This window comes from Misgurnus anguillicaudatus, chromosome 17 (assembly GCF_027580225.2).
Source record: "Misgurnus anguillicaudatus chromosome 17, ASM2758022v2, whole genome shotgun sequence".
Taxonomy (NCBI): Eukaryota; Metazoa; Chordata; class Actinopteri; order Cypriniformes; family Cobitidae; genus Misgurnus; species Misgurnus anguillicaudatus.
In genome coordinates this window covers 32,767,491-32,784,201 of record NC_073353.2, presented here as the reverse complement: position 1 = coordinate 32,784,201, position 16,711 = coordinate 32,767,491, and the positions used below count along the sequence as shown (strand labels likewise).

Genomic DNA, 16,711 nt, shown 5'->3' with positions numbered 1-16,711 from the left:
TTGTTTATGTTTATGTATATATAATATATAACATGTTTTTTTCAGTACATTAAATATGATTGAAGAACTCCAGAATTCCCTGCCGTTGAACAACACAGCACAGCCCATCATATCCATGTTTCTAAACATCACAGAAAGCATTATAACTGTTCTTGACCAGATTACTCCAGCAGTAAACTATGCCGTCCATGTAGCTAACACTGATAATGGTCTCCAAAGTCAAAACTTCATCGAAGCCATGATCAATGTCTTGGGTGTGCTTCTGGAGAGCGTGTCCAATGAGACAGCACCTCTACCTCAAGATGTGATTCATGGTATTTTTGGTGTTTTTGGTTCACTCCCACTGATCCTAAACCCCAATATGAGCAACGCACAAACTGCAAACCTCACACAGGAGGCTATTATTCACCTGAATGAAATAATTCAAGCTCTCTTGCCAGCGGAGACAAATGAGGTGATGGTTCCCATCTCTAACATCCTTTTCGCCTATTTGCCAACCTTCTTGCAACCTAGTGGACCTGAGAATTGGACTGAAGTGTAAGTCTAAAAAACATATTATAACTCTTGCTCTTTCTATAGATATAGGTATGTAAACAGTATATCATGAGAGATTTATCATTTGATATTTCTCCATCTTCTATCTTCTCTGTACTTTGCTAACTTACTCTAAAACTTGCCATTTCATTGCTACATATATTATGGTTCTTGTATGGTAGAGAGGGTGTGATGTTCTGGATTTGTCACTTGACTTTATTTGACAGACATGATGATTCTCTTTTTTTTCAGGATTCCAAATGTGATGACAGATCTTCAGGATTCATTGCCGCCAAACAGCACAGCGCAATCCATCATTTCCATGTTGCTAAACGTCACAGGTTTCATTCTGAGCCCAAATGGGGACAACATGACAGAGGACTGGATTGTTAACCAACTAACAAGCATATCTAATGAGACTGTAGATCTACCTCTGGATGTGGTTCACAACATTATTGGTAGTTATTATGGTTTCCTTCAGATGATTGTAAACCCCAACATGAGTTATCCTGAAGCTACCAACCTCACGCTGGACTCTGCCCAGAAATTGGATGAAGTACTTTATTACTTTTTGCCTGTGGAGGCAACTGATGTGTTGGTTCCCATCACCGATACCTTTTTCAGCTATCTGAATAACATTTCCCAACCTGGGCCAACTGATAACTGGAATGAAATGTGAGTGTATAGATTTTCCAGATTCCTATCAATATTTTATCTGTATCTTTATGTATTTATAATATATATTCTAACATATTTTTCAGTGTACTAAATGTGATAAACGAACTCCAGAATTCCCTGCCATCGAACCACACAGCACAGCCCATTATTTCCATGTTGCTAAACATCACAGAAAGCATACTAAGCTCCAATGAGGGAAACTTTACTACCAACTGGTTTGCCAACCAGTGGAATGGAAGCTTTGCAGATAACACAGCATCCATGATGGAGCTTGACCAACTCATCCAATCCCTGCTCTCGCCTGAAGAGATGGCCTTCTTCGCCATTTCTCATCAGGTGTCTCAGCAACTAAACAATGCTCTACAGGTTGCCAGCACCGATGGTGGTCTTCAAAGTGAAAACTTCATAGGAGCTATCATCAGCGCTGTGAGTGTGGCTTTGGATAGCATGTCCAACGAGACCGGACCTCTACCTCAGAATGGGATTATAGATGCTTTACATGGTTCACTCCAACTGATCCTGAACCCCAATATGAGCTACGGCCAAGCTAACAACGTGACACAAGAGATTGTCCAAAGTGTGGATGAAGTTATTCAGGTGCTTCTGCCGGCAGAGGCGAACGAGGTGTTGGCACCCATCACAAATGTAATTTTCACCTATTTGAAGACTGTTTCCAGACCTGGTGGACCTGACAAATGGAATGAAGTGTGAGTTTAGATGGTTTATATTATTTTAAAATGCTTTCTGTAGAAAACAAAGTAGATGCAGTGTTTGTACATCTATGCATGCATTTACCCTAACAGCTTGCAAGTTTTGCAGCCTAACCAAGCCGATGCAGTTTAGCTTGGTTGATAGTTCACCCAAAAATGAACATTGTGTCATCATTTTGTTACACCCTCATTTTGTTACAAACCTGTATCATTTAAGGTTCCCACGGGTCTTTGAAATCCTTAAAAATGAGTGAAACTGGGGGGAAAATAATATGGCCCTGGGAAGTTTGTGAAAATATACATACATAGATACAGGTAATTGAAAGTGCTTGAATCTATTTTTATGCAAGAAGTTTTCTGGAAAAAAATCCATATTATTCCATGTGTAGTGTAGGATAATATCAGAAAAATTCTATACCTTGCCAAACTGTTCGCTTTAAATGCTTATATCTTCTGTATGCGAATGTTGATTCATACCACAATGCTTTTTTGCATACGTGTAGTTGTGTTTGACAAATGAAAACGCCTCGGGTTACGTATGTAACTGTTGTTTCCTGAGAAGGGAATGAGACCCTGCGTCTCCCTTGCCATACTTCCTGCATACCTGTAGCGCTGTATACTTCCTGGCCCCCGCATCACCCTGTCTTTTTCGTTAAGCTTCACCATTGGTTGAATTTGATATACACATTCAGATGCACTTACCTCTGGAGGCGTCCCCAAAGTGTCATCGCAGTGACGCAGCGCGAGTTCCCTGGAAAGGGAACTGTAACAATGTATCTTAAAACGTAACACGATGTACCCTTGCTCCCACGTTTAGTCCTTGAATTTGAGGGTATTGCACCTGGAAAGTCTTTGAATTGTTGTATCCAACCCATTTATGAGCACCATTGACTTCCATAGTAGTATTTTTTATACATAGTCAATGTTGCTTCTGTTTCCTGCTTTATTACAAATATCTTCCTTTGTGTTCATCAGAACAAAGAAATTTATTCAAGTTTGTAACAACATGTGATGACCGAATGTTGATTTTTGAGTGAACTATCCCTTTAAGCAAGTTCTTAAAACCCCATCAGGTTTTAAGTTTTTTTTTTCATATTTGTGTATATGTGTGGGTCATGATAGTTCAATGTTCATCTCTTGTTTTCAGCATCGTAAATGTGATAAGAGAGATTCTGGATTCTCTCCCATCAAACAGCACATCTCAGTCCATCATGTCTGTGGCTTTTAAGGTCATAGAGTACGTTCTGAGCCCACATCAAGGCAAGTTTGCGGTTTTGTTGGGTTTCAAAACAAAAACGCCCTATTAAACAGATCATTGAATGGCATTTTTCAACTGTCTCTCTGCTTTGTTAACCTTATCAAGTTCCATATTTTTTTCTCAGGCAATATAAACCTGTGGGATAACTTTGGAAACTATAGTCTTGGCAACATCAGTGAAATAACAGAACAGGTCGGTTGGCTAAAATAACTTTTTCTTAAATGTCTGATACTGATAGCTGATCCTCATGAAATGGCATTTTGAGCGGATGTTTACACATAAATGGCACGCAGGTGTGCATGTGCGATTAAAATTCAATTAAATTTAGTTTTATTTATATAGCGCTTTTCACAAATGTTTAATTGTTTCAAAGCAGCTTTACATTAATAGATGCAGGAAAAAACATAAAAAATCATAAAACATAAAGAGCAGAATACATCGGTTAAAATTAACCATACTAGCGAACGTAGTAAAAAGGTAACGTATGTAAGAGGGTGCTAAGTTAAGGCCAATGTTTAAGCCAATGTCAGCAGACTCCCCCCAAAAAACTAGGAGAAAAACCCTTTGTGCGAAAAGTCCTAGGAGGATTTTCTCTATTGCTCTCAAATTTTTGGTCCATACTGTATATGTAACTGTATGCCTTTATCAAACATTAATATGTTCTGTTATGCCACAGCTGGCCGAGTTCATAAGTTACGTGTCACCATTCATGAACGAGTCCTCTCAGACTGTCACTGAAGCTGCAGCTGTTCTGGTTCAGATCCTCTCTGGCAATGCTGACCAAGACACCTTTGACAAGTGAGAATGCCTTTGCTGTATTTACTGTCAACAACACAATCTCAACATCAACATGTATTATTCATTCAAACGTGTCTTTTAGTCATGTTGTAAGACTTGAGTCTCTGTGACCCTGAAACAAGCTATGACTGTGTTTGTTGATCAATAGGTTGGAGAAAATGCTGGCGGATTTCTTGTCAACTTTCAATGAAACTGATATGTGGGAGTCATTGCCCTCTGTTGTGTCTACAATGCAGATGATCATGGTCAACACTACTCAAAACATGACGGCGCAAACAAGTGAGAAATGCAAAAGAGCTGGGATATGAATGCCCACATTTGACAATTTGACATTTGAACTGTAAAAGAAAATAAGAAGTATCAAAATCATGATGATGAAACTTTACTTCATACATCTTAAATATATCTTACTATATTACTCGTTTTATGCATAAATAAAAACAAAAAAACAAACAAAAAATGACACAGAAATGAAAAATATTTGGCTATGGTGTAAGAAAAAATAACTTGTGTTCAGGGTTTATTGGCATTTGCGCAGGTACAATTACAGTACAGGTACATATAATTTCTTGAATGTTTTTCAGAGTCAGCTGTACCTAAAAAAGGTAAAGGTAAAATAGGAGAAAAAGAGAAAAATGGCAAACATTTTCATAGGTGCACTATGTGCAAATAAGACAATAAGACACTGGCCTGGTTTCACAGACAAGGCTTAGCTAAAGCCAGGATTATGCCTCAGTTAAATTGAGATGTTTAAGCATATTTTATGAACATACCTTAGAAAAATATGTTATCTGTGGGTCTGTATCATGAGACAAATCAATGGCATTGGCTTATTTTAAGATCTGTCAGTGCAAATTATTTTCAGTTGAGACAGCTCAAACATATGTTTTAGTCTATCCCTGCGTTCCAGTTCGTTTTTTTATGAACTTCCCTCGCAAACTTCCCTCAGTCTTGTTCACTCGGATGTACGTCATTGCTTACGTTGTACGAGTGCCCACTACTGCTAGAACACTTGAAGTGGGTTCAAATGGATCGCCATAAGCCCTTGATCACATGGAAAGTGGAGACCGCCCCCTCCATGTGCAAAGCGCGAGTTGCTTAAGTGACGTCACAATCGTTGCATTGTGGGATATGAAGCTGCATGAAGTGTACATATGAAGCAGACTCGCTCCCTCTGTCAAAATCGAGGGAGCGAGGGTCTGTCCATACAAACTTCCCTCGTCCACTTGACAAAGTGGAACGCACTTCAAAATGGCGACAGGGATTCCCCCGAGGGGAAGTGCTTAGGGAAGTTCGCGAGTGTGTGTCTAAAACTGGAGTGGAACGCACCCTGAGACTACGCATGCACTAGCTCGGAGCGGGATGACGTCAGTTTTTTAACGCCGCTAACAATATCTATATAGTAGGGCAAAAAAAAAAAAATATATAGCCTACTGTCTACAAACATTAATAACATTAACATTACTATAGATCGTTTAAAAGGTCTACGGGTTTAGCATCAGTGTATGGTCTCTGTTTTGAGATAGAGATGCTCTAGTATCATAAATGTAGTATTTTGTGACAGATGACAACATGCAAAATATAAACGGGACTTCTTACCTTTGTGTTGATATAACGACAGCGAGTCGAATCCAGTCTGTTTCAGATGTGTGAATAATCCATGAAAACCATCTAATAGAATACATCCAATGACCATTTTTGCCCACAAATGCGTATAATCCATGAAATATAGATATATAGTCTGTTGTTTACATCAGATTTCGCATAAACATCTTGTAATATAAAATCTGAGGACTATTTACTTCGTAACACTGTATATGAGATTACACTTTAGGTCCCGCTAAACACATAAACCCGTGGTCAAACTTTGTTTTTAAAAGTAGGCGGGAGTATAATACTGTACATAATATCCAAACAGCGCTGTCAAATATCGTGATGTCAGTTGACTCGCTCTTTCCTCCAATGACTTAATGAGAAAATAATGATAGACAGAACGTGTAGCCAATTAGATAACGAATCCAACGATCTTTGTGACGTTTTATTTCCTGGTGTGGAAACGTCTCGGGTTACGAATGTAACCATTGTTCCCCGAGAAGGGAACGAGACGCTGCGTCGCCGAAGCTACGCTATGGGAACGCCCTCTGCGTGATTGCGTCTGAAGCACGTATGTCAAATCAGTCCAATGGTCAAGTGACACGTCATAGGCGGGTGACGTGGGAACCAGGAAGCTATAAAAAGAGCACCCAGCAAGCCAACTTCAGCTAAATTGTGCCGAAGCAAGGCGAGACAGGGATGCAGGGAGTATGGCAGGGAGACGCAGCGTCTCGTTCCCTTCTCGGGGAACAATGGTTACATTCGTAACCCGAGACGTTCCCCTTCGAGGGAACTCGAGCTGCGTCGCCGAAGCTACGCTATGGGAACGATGTACCAAAACACCATACTACCAAATGCCTGTCTGTGTGTAAAAACGCGCACAGCTTAAGACATGAGCACCTGGGCTCCAGGCGTAGCACCAACATCTAACTCGTAAAACCGAACGAATGTGAGCGGAGAGGACCAGCCTGCCGCATCACAGACATCCTGCATTGAAGCCCCTAGCCACAAGGCCTTAGAGGCTGCCATACCCCGGGTAGAATGAGCCCTGACGGCGATAGGTGAAGGCCGTCCAGTGGTCTCATAAGCCAGAGAGATAGTCTCAACTATCCACTTACTGAGTGTCTGCTTGGTCGCCGGCAGGCCTTTCTTGGGCGAGCCAAAGCACACAAACAGTTGCTCAGACCTCCTCCACAAAGAAGATCTGTGAACATAGGCGTCCAGTGCTCGCACTGGACACACCAAGTTAAGCTTTTCCTGATTCCTATCCCTAAATGGGGGAGGACAGAGGGCCTGAAGGACGACAGGTCGTGGCACATTAGTCGGTACCTTAGGCACATAGCTGGGCCTTGGGTACAAGAAAGCCTTAACCATCCCCGGTGCGAATTCAAGGCACGTAGGGGAAACCGACAGGGCCTGAAGGTCACCCACTCTCCTCAGAGAAGTGACTGCCAACAGAAGTACTGTCTTAAGTGCCACAAACTTGACTGGAACGGTCTCAATGGGCTCAAACGGAGCCATGGACAGACCTTCCAGCACAACGGCCAGGTCCCAAGCTGGGACCCTGGGTCGGACTACAGGCCTCAGCCTCCGAGTGCCACGAAGGAAGCGAACCACCAGCGGGTCTCTCCCAAGGGATTGCCCAACCAAAGGAACATGGTAAGCCGAGATGGCCGCCACATACACCTTCAGTGTAGAAGGAGATAACCCTGCGGTGAACTTTTCCTGCAGAAACTCCAAGACTGTACCAATTGGGCAGTTCACAGGGTCATACAGGTGTTTGCTGCACCAGGAAGTAAAAACTCTCCATTTAAAGGCATAAAGCTTCCTCGTGGAGGGAGCTCTGGAGTGAAGAATGGTCTCAGCAGCCTCAGCTGAGAGACCAGATTCTATGAGTCTAGCCCCCTCAGAGGCCAGACCCACAGTTTCCATAACTCTGGGCGGGGGTGAAGAATCGAGCCACCCGCCAGAGAGAGGAGATCCCTCCTGACGGGTATTTCCCAAGGTGAGCCGTCGAGGAGGGACACCAGGTCCGAGAACCATATTCGGTTCGGCCAGAATGGGGCTACCAACAACAAGCGGACGTTGTTGCAACGAACCCTCTCCAGAACTCCCGGGAGCAGAGCGATCGGGGGAAAAGCGTACAGCCGTAGCCTCGGCCATGGCTGAACCATGGCATCCAGTCCCAGCGGTGCTGGATGTGTGAGAGAAAACCATAGCGGACAGTGTGTCGTCTCTCTGGACGCAAACAGATCCACTTCCGCCTGGTAAAATCTCGTCCAGATGGACTCCACCACCTGAGGGTGGAGCCTCCACTCCCCGGGCCTCAGCCCCTGTCTCGACAGGACGTCTGCTCCCCGATTCAGACACCCGGGAATGTATACTGCTCTGAGGGACAGCAACTTCCCCTGTGTCCACAGAAGGATATGCCGCGCCAATTTGTACAAAGGGCGTGAACGCAAACCCCCCTGGTGGTTGATGTACGCGACTACCGACGTGTTGTCTGTCCGGACTAACACGTGATGGCCCCGCAGGTGAGGGATGAAACATCTCAGGGCATAAAACACTGCCATCATCTCTAGGCAATTTATATGCCAGCTGAGCTGTCTGGCCCCCCATAATCCATGAGCCAGATGGCTCCCCATAGTTGCTCCCCAGCCTGTGAGGGAAGCATCCGTTGTCAGTGTAACTCGACGGTACTGAGCCCCCAACATCAGACCTTGGGAGAGAAACCATGGTCTCTTCCAAAGATCTAAGGCACGAAGACATCTGCGCGTGACCTTGATCAGACGGAACGGGTTGCCCCTCGGGGAAAACCCTTTGGTTTTGAGCCACCACTGTAGCGGTCTCATGTGAAGCAGCCCAAGGGGTATCACATTGGACGCTGCTGCCATGAGCCCCAACAACCTCTGAAATTGTTTTACAGTGTGTGACTGGCCTAACTTCACTCTGCCTACAGCCAAAAGAATGGATTCCACACGAGCAGGGGACAAATGTGCCTGCATTGTCGTTGAATCCCATATAACGCCAAGAAAAGCTGTCCTCTGTACTGGAGAGAGCATGCTTTTCTTTGCATTTAGCCTTAACCCCAGTTCTCTCATGTGGGTCAGCACAGCATCTCGATGCTGCGCTGCCATACTCTCTGATTGGGCTAAAATTAGCCAATCGTCTATGTAGTTTAAGACACGGATGCCCCGGAGTCGTAATGGAGCCAGCGCTGCATCCATGCATTTTGTAAATGTACGGGGTGACAGAGATGGACCGAAAGGGAGAACCCGATATTGGTAAGCCACGCCCCCGAAGGCGAACCTCAGGAATCTCCTGTGTTGCGGGAGGATAGATATGTGAAAATACGCGTCTTTTAGATCTATCGTCACAAACCAGTCCTCGGATCTGATTTGTGTGACGATCTGCTTTATAGTTAACATCTTGAACTTTAGTTTTGCAACAGACCGGTTCAGATGACGTAGATCTAAAAACGGACGCAACCCCCCGTCTTTCTTTGGAACTATGAAATAGCGGCTGTAAAACCCTGACTCCCTGTTGTGAGGAGGAACACATTCTATGGCTTCCTTGCACAAGAGAGTTTCTACTTCTTGTTCCATTGTTAGAGTCTGCCCAGCACCCACTATGGTAGATAACACGCCGTTGAATTGGGGTGGCTGGTTGCAAAACTGAATTTTGTAGCCCTTTTCTATTATTTGCAGAACCCACTGAGACACGTTTGGCAGGAGTTTCCACGCTGCCAAATTTTCTATAAGGGGGACCAGCCTCTCGAGACTGGCTTTTTGTGTACTGCTTAAACTTTTCCCGGTGCCCTGAACCAGACTGGCAGGGTTCAACCTGGGTGATATTAATGCCTCCCTCCTCGGAGAGAGGTGTTGCGTGCCCCGCGCACGAGGCACACGAGAATATGAAGCCGCTGTGCCCCGAAACACACACTGCGGCGGGGTTAACACACTGGCATCCCGAGGGCATCGAGAAGAGACGGGCACCGTGTTGTGAGGTGACTGCCGGCTCTCCCCGATTGGGGGCTGCCCTCGGAAATATGACACTACGTCCCTCAGGACTTCTTTTTAGCCGACGCCTTCCTCGCCATAATAACAGCCCTCAGGTCTGTTTTCTGCTTGGATGATGTCTGAGTACGACCGCCCGAACCCCAGTTCTTTTGAGGGGGACCACGAGTGGCAACACTATGCTTTTGCGATGCTCTATATGATGTCGATGGCTGCTCCCGCCCAGCAGCCCTAGAATCAAGAGCACGGCGGGGGAGATAGCGTTCGAACGCCGCCGACTGCTTACGAGCCTCCGCAAATCTCTCGACGACAGTATTAACGGCATCGCCGAAAAGACCGGAGGGCGCAACAGGCGCGTCTAAGAGAAATGCCCTATCTGAGGTTTTAAGCTCGGACAGATTAAGCCATAAATGGCGTTCCGTGGCTACGAGAGCTCCCATAGATCTACCCACGGCTTTCGCAGTCTCTTTAATCGCCCTGAGTGACACATCAGTGACTCGACGAAGCTCTTTAAATATATCAGACTGTAGACTTGGAATTAAGCCTTTTCCCCTTTATTATTTGATTCATGGATCCGGACACCAATTGTCTTGCCAAGAAAAAATCTTTAATATATATATGTCAGGAGAGAAACCAGTAAAGATGTTCTATTTATGACAGCCTATACATTTCTTTAATTCTCCTTCCTTTCACCCCGTCATCCCTCAGTTTCTCTGGGGTGGTACAGTAAGGTTTGAGCTTTTATACATCACAGAAAGACTTCCATGTAAGGTAGAAAAACATGTTGCTTAAGCATCTCAAATATAGAACATATATGTCATGCTAACACATGGCACAGTCCACTCCTATATTAAGATACTATTCTTAGTGTATACTTCTATGGTGCTTTGCAAACTGTACACATCTGACATGTCATTATCAATAGAGCGTATTACCCTCTTTCAATCCCCTGACATGTGATCCATACTATCTATAGTCTCGTGCATTCAAACACATGCATTTAACACTCCATAAGATAACACAACTGATTATGAATATAAAGAATAATAATACAGATACATAATATATAATAATAAAATCATATTAAAATAATACATTTTAATAAAAGAATAAATTTAATAATAAAAGACTAAATTTTAAGTCTTCATCTCCCTCCACTGGAACTACGGCCGTCAGTTCCACACCATTACTCCCAGGTGGCCAACCTATTGAAGTTATAGTGAGGAGAAGAAATTGCAGACCAAGAGATAGTCAGAAAGGACAGAAGAATGGGAAAAGAAAGGAAAGGAAAACAAAACAAATAACAAAAACCCCAACCCATGGTATGTCCCCGTATACTATGTGTCAATTAACGACTATGTGTAAGCATTTAAAATGAACCCCAATCATCCTATTCCTTAGGGTTGAAAATCAGTAAGCAAGTGTGCATTGTTATGTGGTTGTGTATTATGTGTAAAATCTCCTATTTCCAACCATCTCTAATCAATATCAATGGAATTGATTCCTGAAACGGAAACAGAGAAATAATTAAACATCAATTCTTTGTTCCCATTCTTTAAAGCTAATGGACGAACATTGCTCAATCTCAGGCCACACTTTCTTATTATTGTCTTTAATAGCTTTGTCCAGAATTGCGAGATAGCGTCGTAACTTTTCTTGGAACAAAGTAGAATCTCCTCCTGTTCCCGCAGGTGGTGGAGCATCAGGAGGTAGAACCATTGCTCTTCCAGTCATTAATTCAAAAGGTGTTAGTCCTGTAACTCTATTTGGAGTTGCTCTCAAATTCCACAAAATAGCAGGTAATAGTTTATGCCAACCTTGGCCAGTTTGCAGAATAGCCTTGGTTAGAGATGTTTTCAGTGATCGGTTCATTCGTTCTACCATTCCTGAACTTTGTGGATGATATGGAATGTGGAATTTCTGTTTAATCCCCATCAACTTCATTGCTTCCTTCATCAGTTTTCCAGTGACGTGAGTTCCATTGTCAGAATCAAGTTCATATGGAAGACCCCAGCGGGGAAAGACTTCCTCCACCATTACTCGTGCTGCTGCTTCAGCCGTGCAAGTTTTCGTAGGGAATGCATCTATCCACCTAGTAAACCTGTCCAAAATGACTAGAATATATTGGTACCCTCCACTGGGTGATAAAGGTCCTGTGAAATCGATTTGCAGATGTGTCCATGGACCTGTAGGTCTAGGTGCATGTGACATTCGCACCTTCACAGATTTTCCCACATTTGCTTTTATGCAGATCAAGCATCTTCTACAGTAATCATCAATGTCTCTCATCATTCGTGGCCACCACCAAGTCTCACTGATTTGAGCTTTCATTGCTTTTGCTCCAGCGTGCACTTTTCCATGATACAGCTGCATTAGTTCTCTTCTTGTTCCGATAGGCATTAATTCCTGTTGGAATTCTCCAAATACCTTGATCATCTTCTTTTGCTCCTGCTTTTATCCAGTGTTCTTTCTCTTCATCTGTCTCCATTTGATATGACAGAAGGTGGAGCTCAAGATTATCTTTGCTGTTTTCCTTTACCAAGGTAACAGGAGTAAGAGGAAGTAGAGCTGCTTCTCTAGCTGCTGCATCTGCTGCCGTGTTACCCTGACTTTCTTTGGACTTGTCAGATTGATGTGATTTTACTTTGATCACGGCTGCTTCTCTAGGTAAGTGACAAGCTGCAATCAAGCGACGAATTATGGAAGCATGTTGTATTTCGCTTCCACTGCTAGTGGAAGTCCACGTCTTTTCCACAGGGCTAGATAGTCGTGGACCACGCCTAAGGCATAGCGGCTATCCGTATATATATTGACTCGATCTCCTTCTGATAGTTCAAAGGCTTCCGTAAGTGCTACAAGCTCAGCTACTTGTGCTGAAAACTGTCCAGAAAGAGATCCTTTCTTTACAACAGTTCCATCAGCTTCTACTACAGCCCATCCAGTATGTCGTTTTCCATCGACATAGTAACTAGATCCATCGACCCATAACTCTTTGTCTGGGTTTTCAAGAGGGATTGGATTAACTGGACCAAGACTATCTTCTTCTACTTGTTTTTCACACTCATGTGGTATTCCCTCATGTGGTTCCAGCATCATTGTTGCAGGGTTAAGAGAAGTGTCCCTGATGATTTCCACTCTCAAATCCTTGTTTAACAAAGTTGCTTCCCATTTTGCTCTTCTTGCGTCAGTTATGGTCTTGATGTTTGTGTTGTTCAACAGTGTCACTATGCTGTGTGGGGTGTGCAATATGATAGTTTGTGCTCCTATCAGATTTTCAACTGCATCCATTGCCCATGTGGCACCATCGAGAGCTTGTATACATCGTGGTTGACCAATCATAGTGACAGGTATTTTTGTGGAAAAGTATCCAACTGGTTTGTATCGATCACCTGGTTTTTGACACAGTACTGCTGAATACGTCTCATCTCCCACCCTGGTCCACAAATGAAATGGCAACCGTCCATCAGGAAGTCCCAAAGCTGGGGCTGAAGTCAGTTTTTCTTTCATAGAAGTAAACGCTTCCTCAGCTTCTGGTGTCCAGTTTATCTTTTCCACTCCAGGCTTTCCTCCCTTGTACAGGTCGATAAGGGGGCTAGTGATGCTGGCAAAATCAGGTATATACTGACGACAGTAGTTGAAAAGTCCCATCACCTTCCGCATTCCTGTAACTGTTAGAGGTTTTGGAAGTTGTCGTAATGCTTCTACACGCTCGGTTGTCATTCTCCTCCCCTTGACAGATATTTCTTGGCCCAAGTAGATCACCTTGGTTTTGGCCAGCTGTGCTTTGTCGGGGTTGACCTTGAATCCTCCTTTCCTAAGGGCTTGTAGGACAACATTCAGAGCAAATAGATGGCTGTTTTCATCTGGGCTTGCAATCAACAAGTCGTCAACATACTGAAGGCAAACACTTCCTGAACTCTCAATTTCAGCTTTTTGCTCTGTTAAGAACTGGTCCAAAGCTCTATGAAATACAACAGGAGACAAATTAAGGCCTTGTGGGAGTCTATTCCAGACATATTGCTTTGTGCCCACTGTGAAGGCCAATTTCTCTTGAGATCTTTCATCAATAGGTATAGACCAGAAAGCTGACAGTACATCTAGTACCGTAAAAATTCTTGCATTTCCTGGAATATCATTCAGAATGGTGGCAGGATTGGCTACAATAGGATGCGGTTTTGGTGTTACACTGTTAAGTCTCGTGTAATCGATGGTTAATCGCCATGAGTTGTCTGATTTCTTGACAGGCCATACAGGACTATTAGTGGTTGATGAAGCCTGCCTGATAATTCCTTCAGCTTCCAAGTCTGCCACTATCTCTTCCACGGCTTGTCTTGCTTCAGGTCGGATGGGGTACTGTTTATGAGGGGCATGTATTGGTCCTTTAATAACAATGGGGTCAATGTTGGCTTTGCCACAATCCAATTTGTGTTTAGCCCAAACATCTGGATATAAACTGCACAGAAGACCCCACACACCGTCTTTTCCCCAGTCTCTAATAATTGGCTTTGCTGTACCAACAGACCATAGATTACAAGTACGATCTTCATGTGGTATTATCCCAGCTGTTGTAGTGATTTGACGGCTGTCAGTGAATATGATCATGTTTAACAATGGAAGGATGTCCATGCCAATAAGGCTTCCTTGTGAATTCGGTCCCACCCAGAAAGATGTCCATAAGACTTCATCTTCATGTATTTGCAGAGGAACTTGTATACTTTTGCGAAATTTTGTGATACCACCTCCAACTCCTTCAACTTCCATAGTTTCATTTGTTGTAGGTAGGTTCAGATCTGTTATTGAAATTGCTGCTCCTGTGTCGACCAAAATGTCACATGGGTGGCCCCCTATTAATGCATTGATGAAAAGGCGATTGTCTCTTTTCTTATTAATACAGGGGGCCGCTGATTGCTATTGCGGACGCATAATTCCCTCAATGAGCTGACGAACTTGTGCTTCAGTCCATGTCTTCCCTTGAGAGTTTTCATCATAATTTTTCACACTGACCTGTTTAAATGATGGACCTTGACCTTCTGATCCACCTCCTTTAGCCCAGCAATCTTTTCTAACATGGCCAGGCTTTCCACAGTTGAGACAAACAATCAGCTTCTTCTTTGTGTCCATGTTGTATTGAGCTGTCGCCACTCCTCTTCGATATGACTTGTTTCCTTCTTCCTTGTTTGATCTCATAGCCATCTCTAGGCGGCCAGCCCATTGCATAATTTGGTCAAATGTCTCGCCTGGGTTGACTCCAAGTGACAAGGCTTGTTGGTATTTTGCGCTCAGTCCATCCACAAGTGTGTCGGTAAACTGTACATCATCTCTGTCAGGTTGTTTCTTAGCACAGAGTGCCCATCTCTCATAAGCATTCCACTTACGCAGAGCATATTCATCTGGAGATTCATCATCCTTTTGCTTAATCAATGTCACTGACGTGAAAGGAATTTTACCGCTGCCTAAGATTTCTTGGATTTCTTTTCGGAACCCATCTAATGCTTGCCAAAGACCCAGGGGTCGTCCCTGGCCATCAACCCACAAATCCATCCATTGGGCTGTTGTTATCGAAGCTGGCAAGCGTTCCCATCTGTCTCTTGGAATCTTAGCTTTAACAATAGTGTGTATATCTCTTAATGTCATTTGATGTGCTTCAACCAGAGAGTCTAATTCTCTCCAAAACTCTGTGTTTGGATCTTGTCTCTTTAAAGGAGGCAGGGCTGTGAGAATGGCTTGACGTTCTCCTGGTGTGAATGGTCTCTCTTCTGTCATCATTTCAGATTCTTCTCTTTTAATTGCAGGTGAAGAACTTTCAGGACCGATTTTATCAATTGTGATCATGTCATCATCTCTTGTCTCATCACTCCAGTCAGATCCATTATCACGAGCTGGTGTACATCGTAGCATGTCTCTATTTGGCTGGGCTGATTTAGATCTCATTATTATTGGAGCTGCTTGTGCAGATGCAATATACATTTTGTCAACTGGACCTTCATTTGATCTTGAAGCCTGAGGCTGCATCAGAGGTTTAGAAGAACTTCTATATTGTTCAGGCAATGTTGGATAAGTTGGGTTGTAAGGAGGAGGTGTTACAGTTATTGTGGATTTTTCTGGTGTTTGTGAATATTTCCTTTCAGCTTCAGTTATTATATTTGTCCAATCTGGATCAAATGAATCATCATCATCTTCTTTAACTGAACATTTAATAGACATGATTTTATTCAACTTGTTATATGCTTCAACTTGAGGCTTCATTGCTTCAACAAGTGAAACTGGACACCCATTAATGCCACAACAAATTCCTCCTTGTTTCACAATCCAACTAGCAGCCAGTATTGGGAATACTTTTGTCTTGATAGAGTCTTTTTGCGACTCGAACCAGCTTAGCTGCACATCCATAGATGCGTTGATATCCAGTCCTTTTTTAAAAAACTTAGTTTGCTTCTTCTTCTTTTTATCCAAATACCAAACAGATATCATTTTGCTCTTACAGGCACTTGCCATCTTGCAAATTATTTGTCCCTCAGTCTCTTGTATGTTCAAAACAGCAGGACTATTTGTGTGTGTGTGTGTGTGTGTGTGTGTGTGTGTGTGTGTGTGTGAATTCCAAGGGAGGCCCCAACAGCAGCAAGGCTATTTATATGTGTGTGTGTGTGCGTGTGTGTGAATTTCAGGGGAGCCTCTCAGCTTCTCTCTGCTTCTCTTCTCTCTAACCTGCTCTAGTTTACTCGAGGAACAAAGAAGGGGGAATAAATAAACAAAACAAAATAAAATCAACTAATTGTTTATAAGTAACTAAATCAATTTTATATTTCCTTTTTCTTCTATTTTTTTCCTTATTTTATTTTATTAAAATTTTTCCAAGTTGCTCTCAGATCAGTCTCCTCCTTAAACACTGAACAGCTTCATTGTCAAATTTGAAATGCACGCGATTCTAGCTTCTTTTAATTGATTCCCTTCTTCTAAGGGTTCAATTCCCAGCGTATTTAAACGTTTTAGGGTTTCTTCGTATCTTCTATACTGCACTGCACTAACTCGGAGCACAGACCCGCCACTTTAAATCGCAATAAATCACCACTGTCACACTATCCTCGTTTCCTTCTGAAACGATTCTTCGGTGTGTTGGAAATATT

General features: G+C 43.2%; 1 protein-coding gene across 1 annotated transcript in view; it reads left to right on the top strand.

Moving 5' to 3' along the window:
* abca12 (ATP-binding cassette, sub-family A (ABC1), member 12) overlaps positions 1-16,711 on the top strand; it is a 105,919-nt gene that overhangs the window by 27,548 nt on the left and 61,660 nt on the right. The window contains exons 23-29 of the mRNA XM_073854620.1: positions 46-537; positions 787-1,209; positions 1,296-1,919; positions 3,070-3,182; positions 3,305-3,372; positions 3,857-3,978; positions 4,127-4,257. Coding sequence (XP_073710721.1) covers positions 46-537; positions 787-1,209; positions 1,296-1,919; positions 3,070-3,182; positions 3,305-3,372; positions 3,857-3,978; positions 4,127-4,257 — 1,973 coding nt within the window. The remainder of the gene's footprint in view (positions 1-45; positions 538-786; positions 1,210-1,295; positions 1,920-3,069; positions 3,183-3,304; positions 3,373-3,856; positions 3,979-4,126; positions 4,258-16,711) is intronic.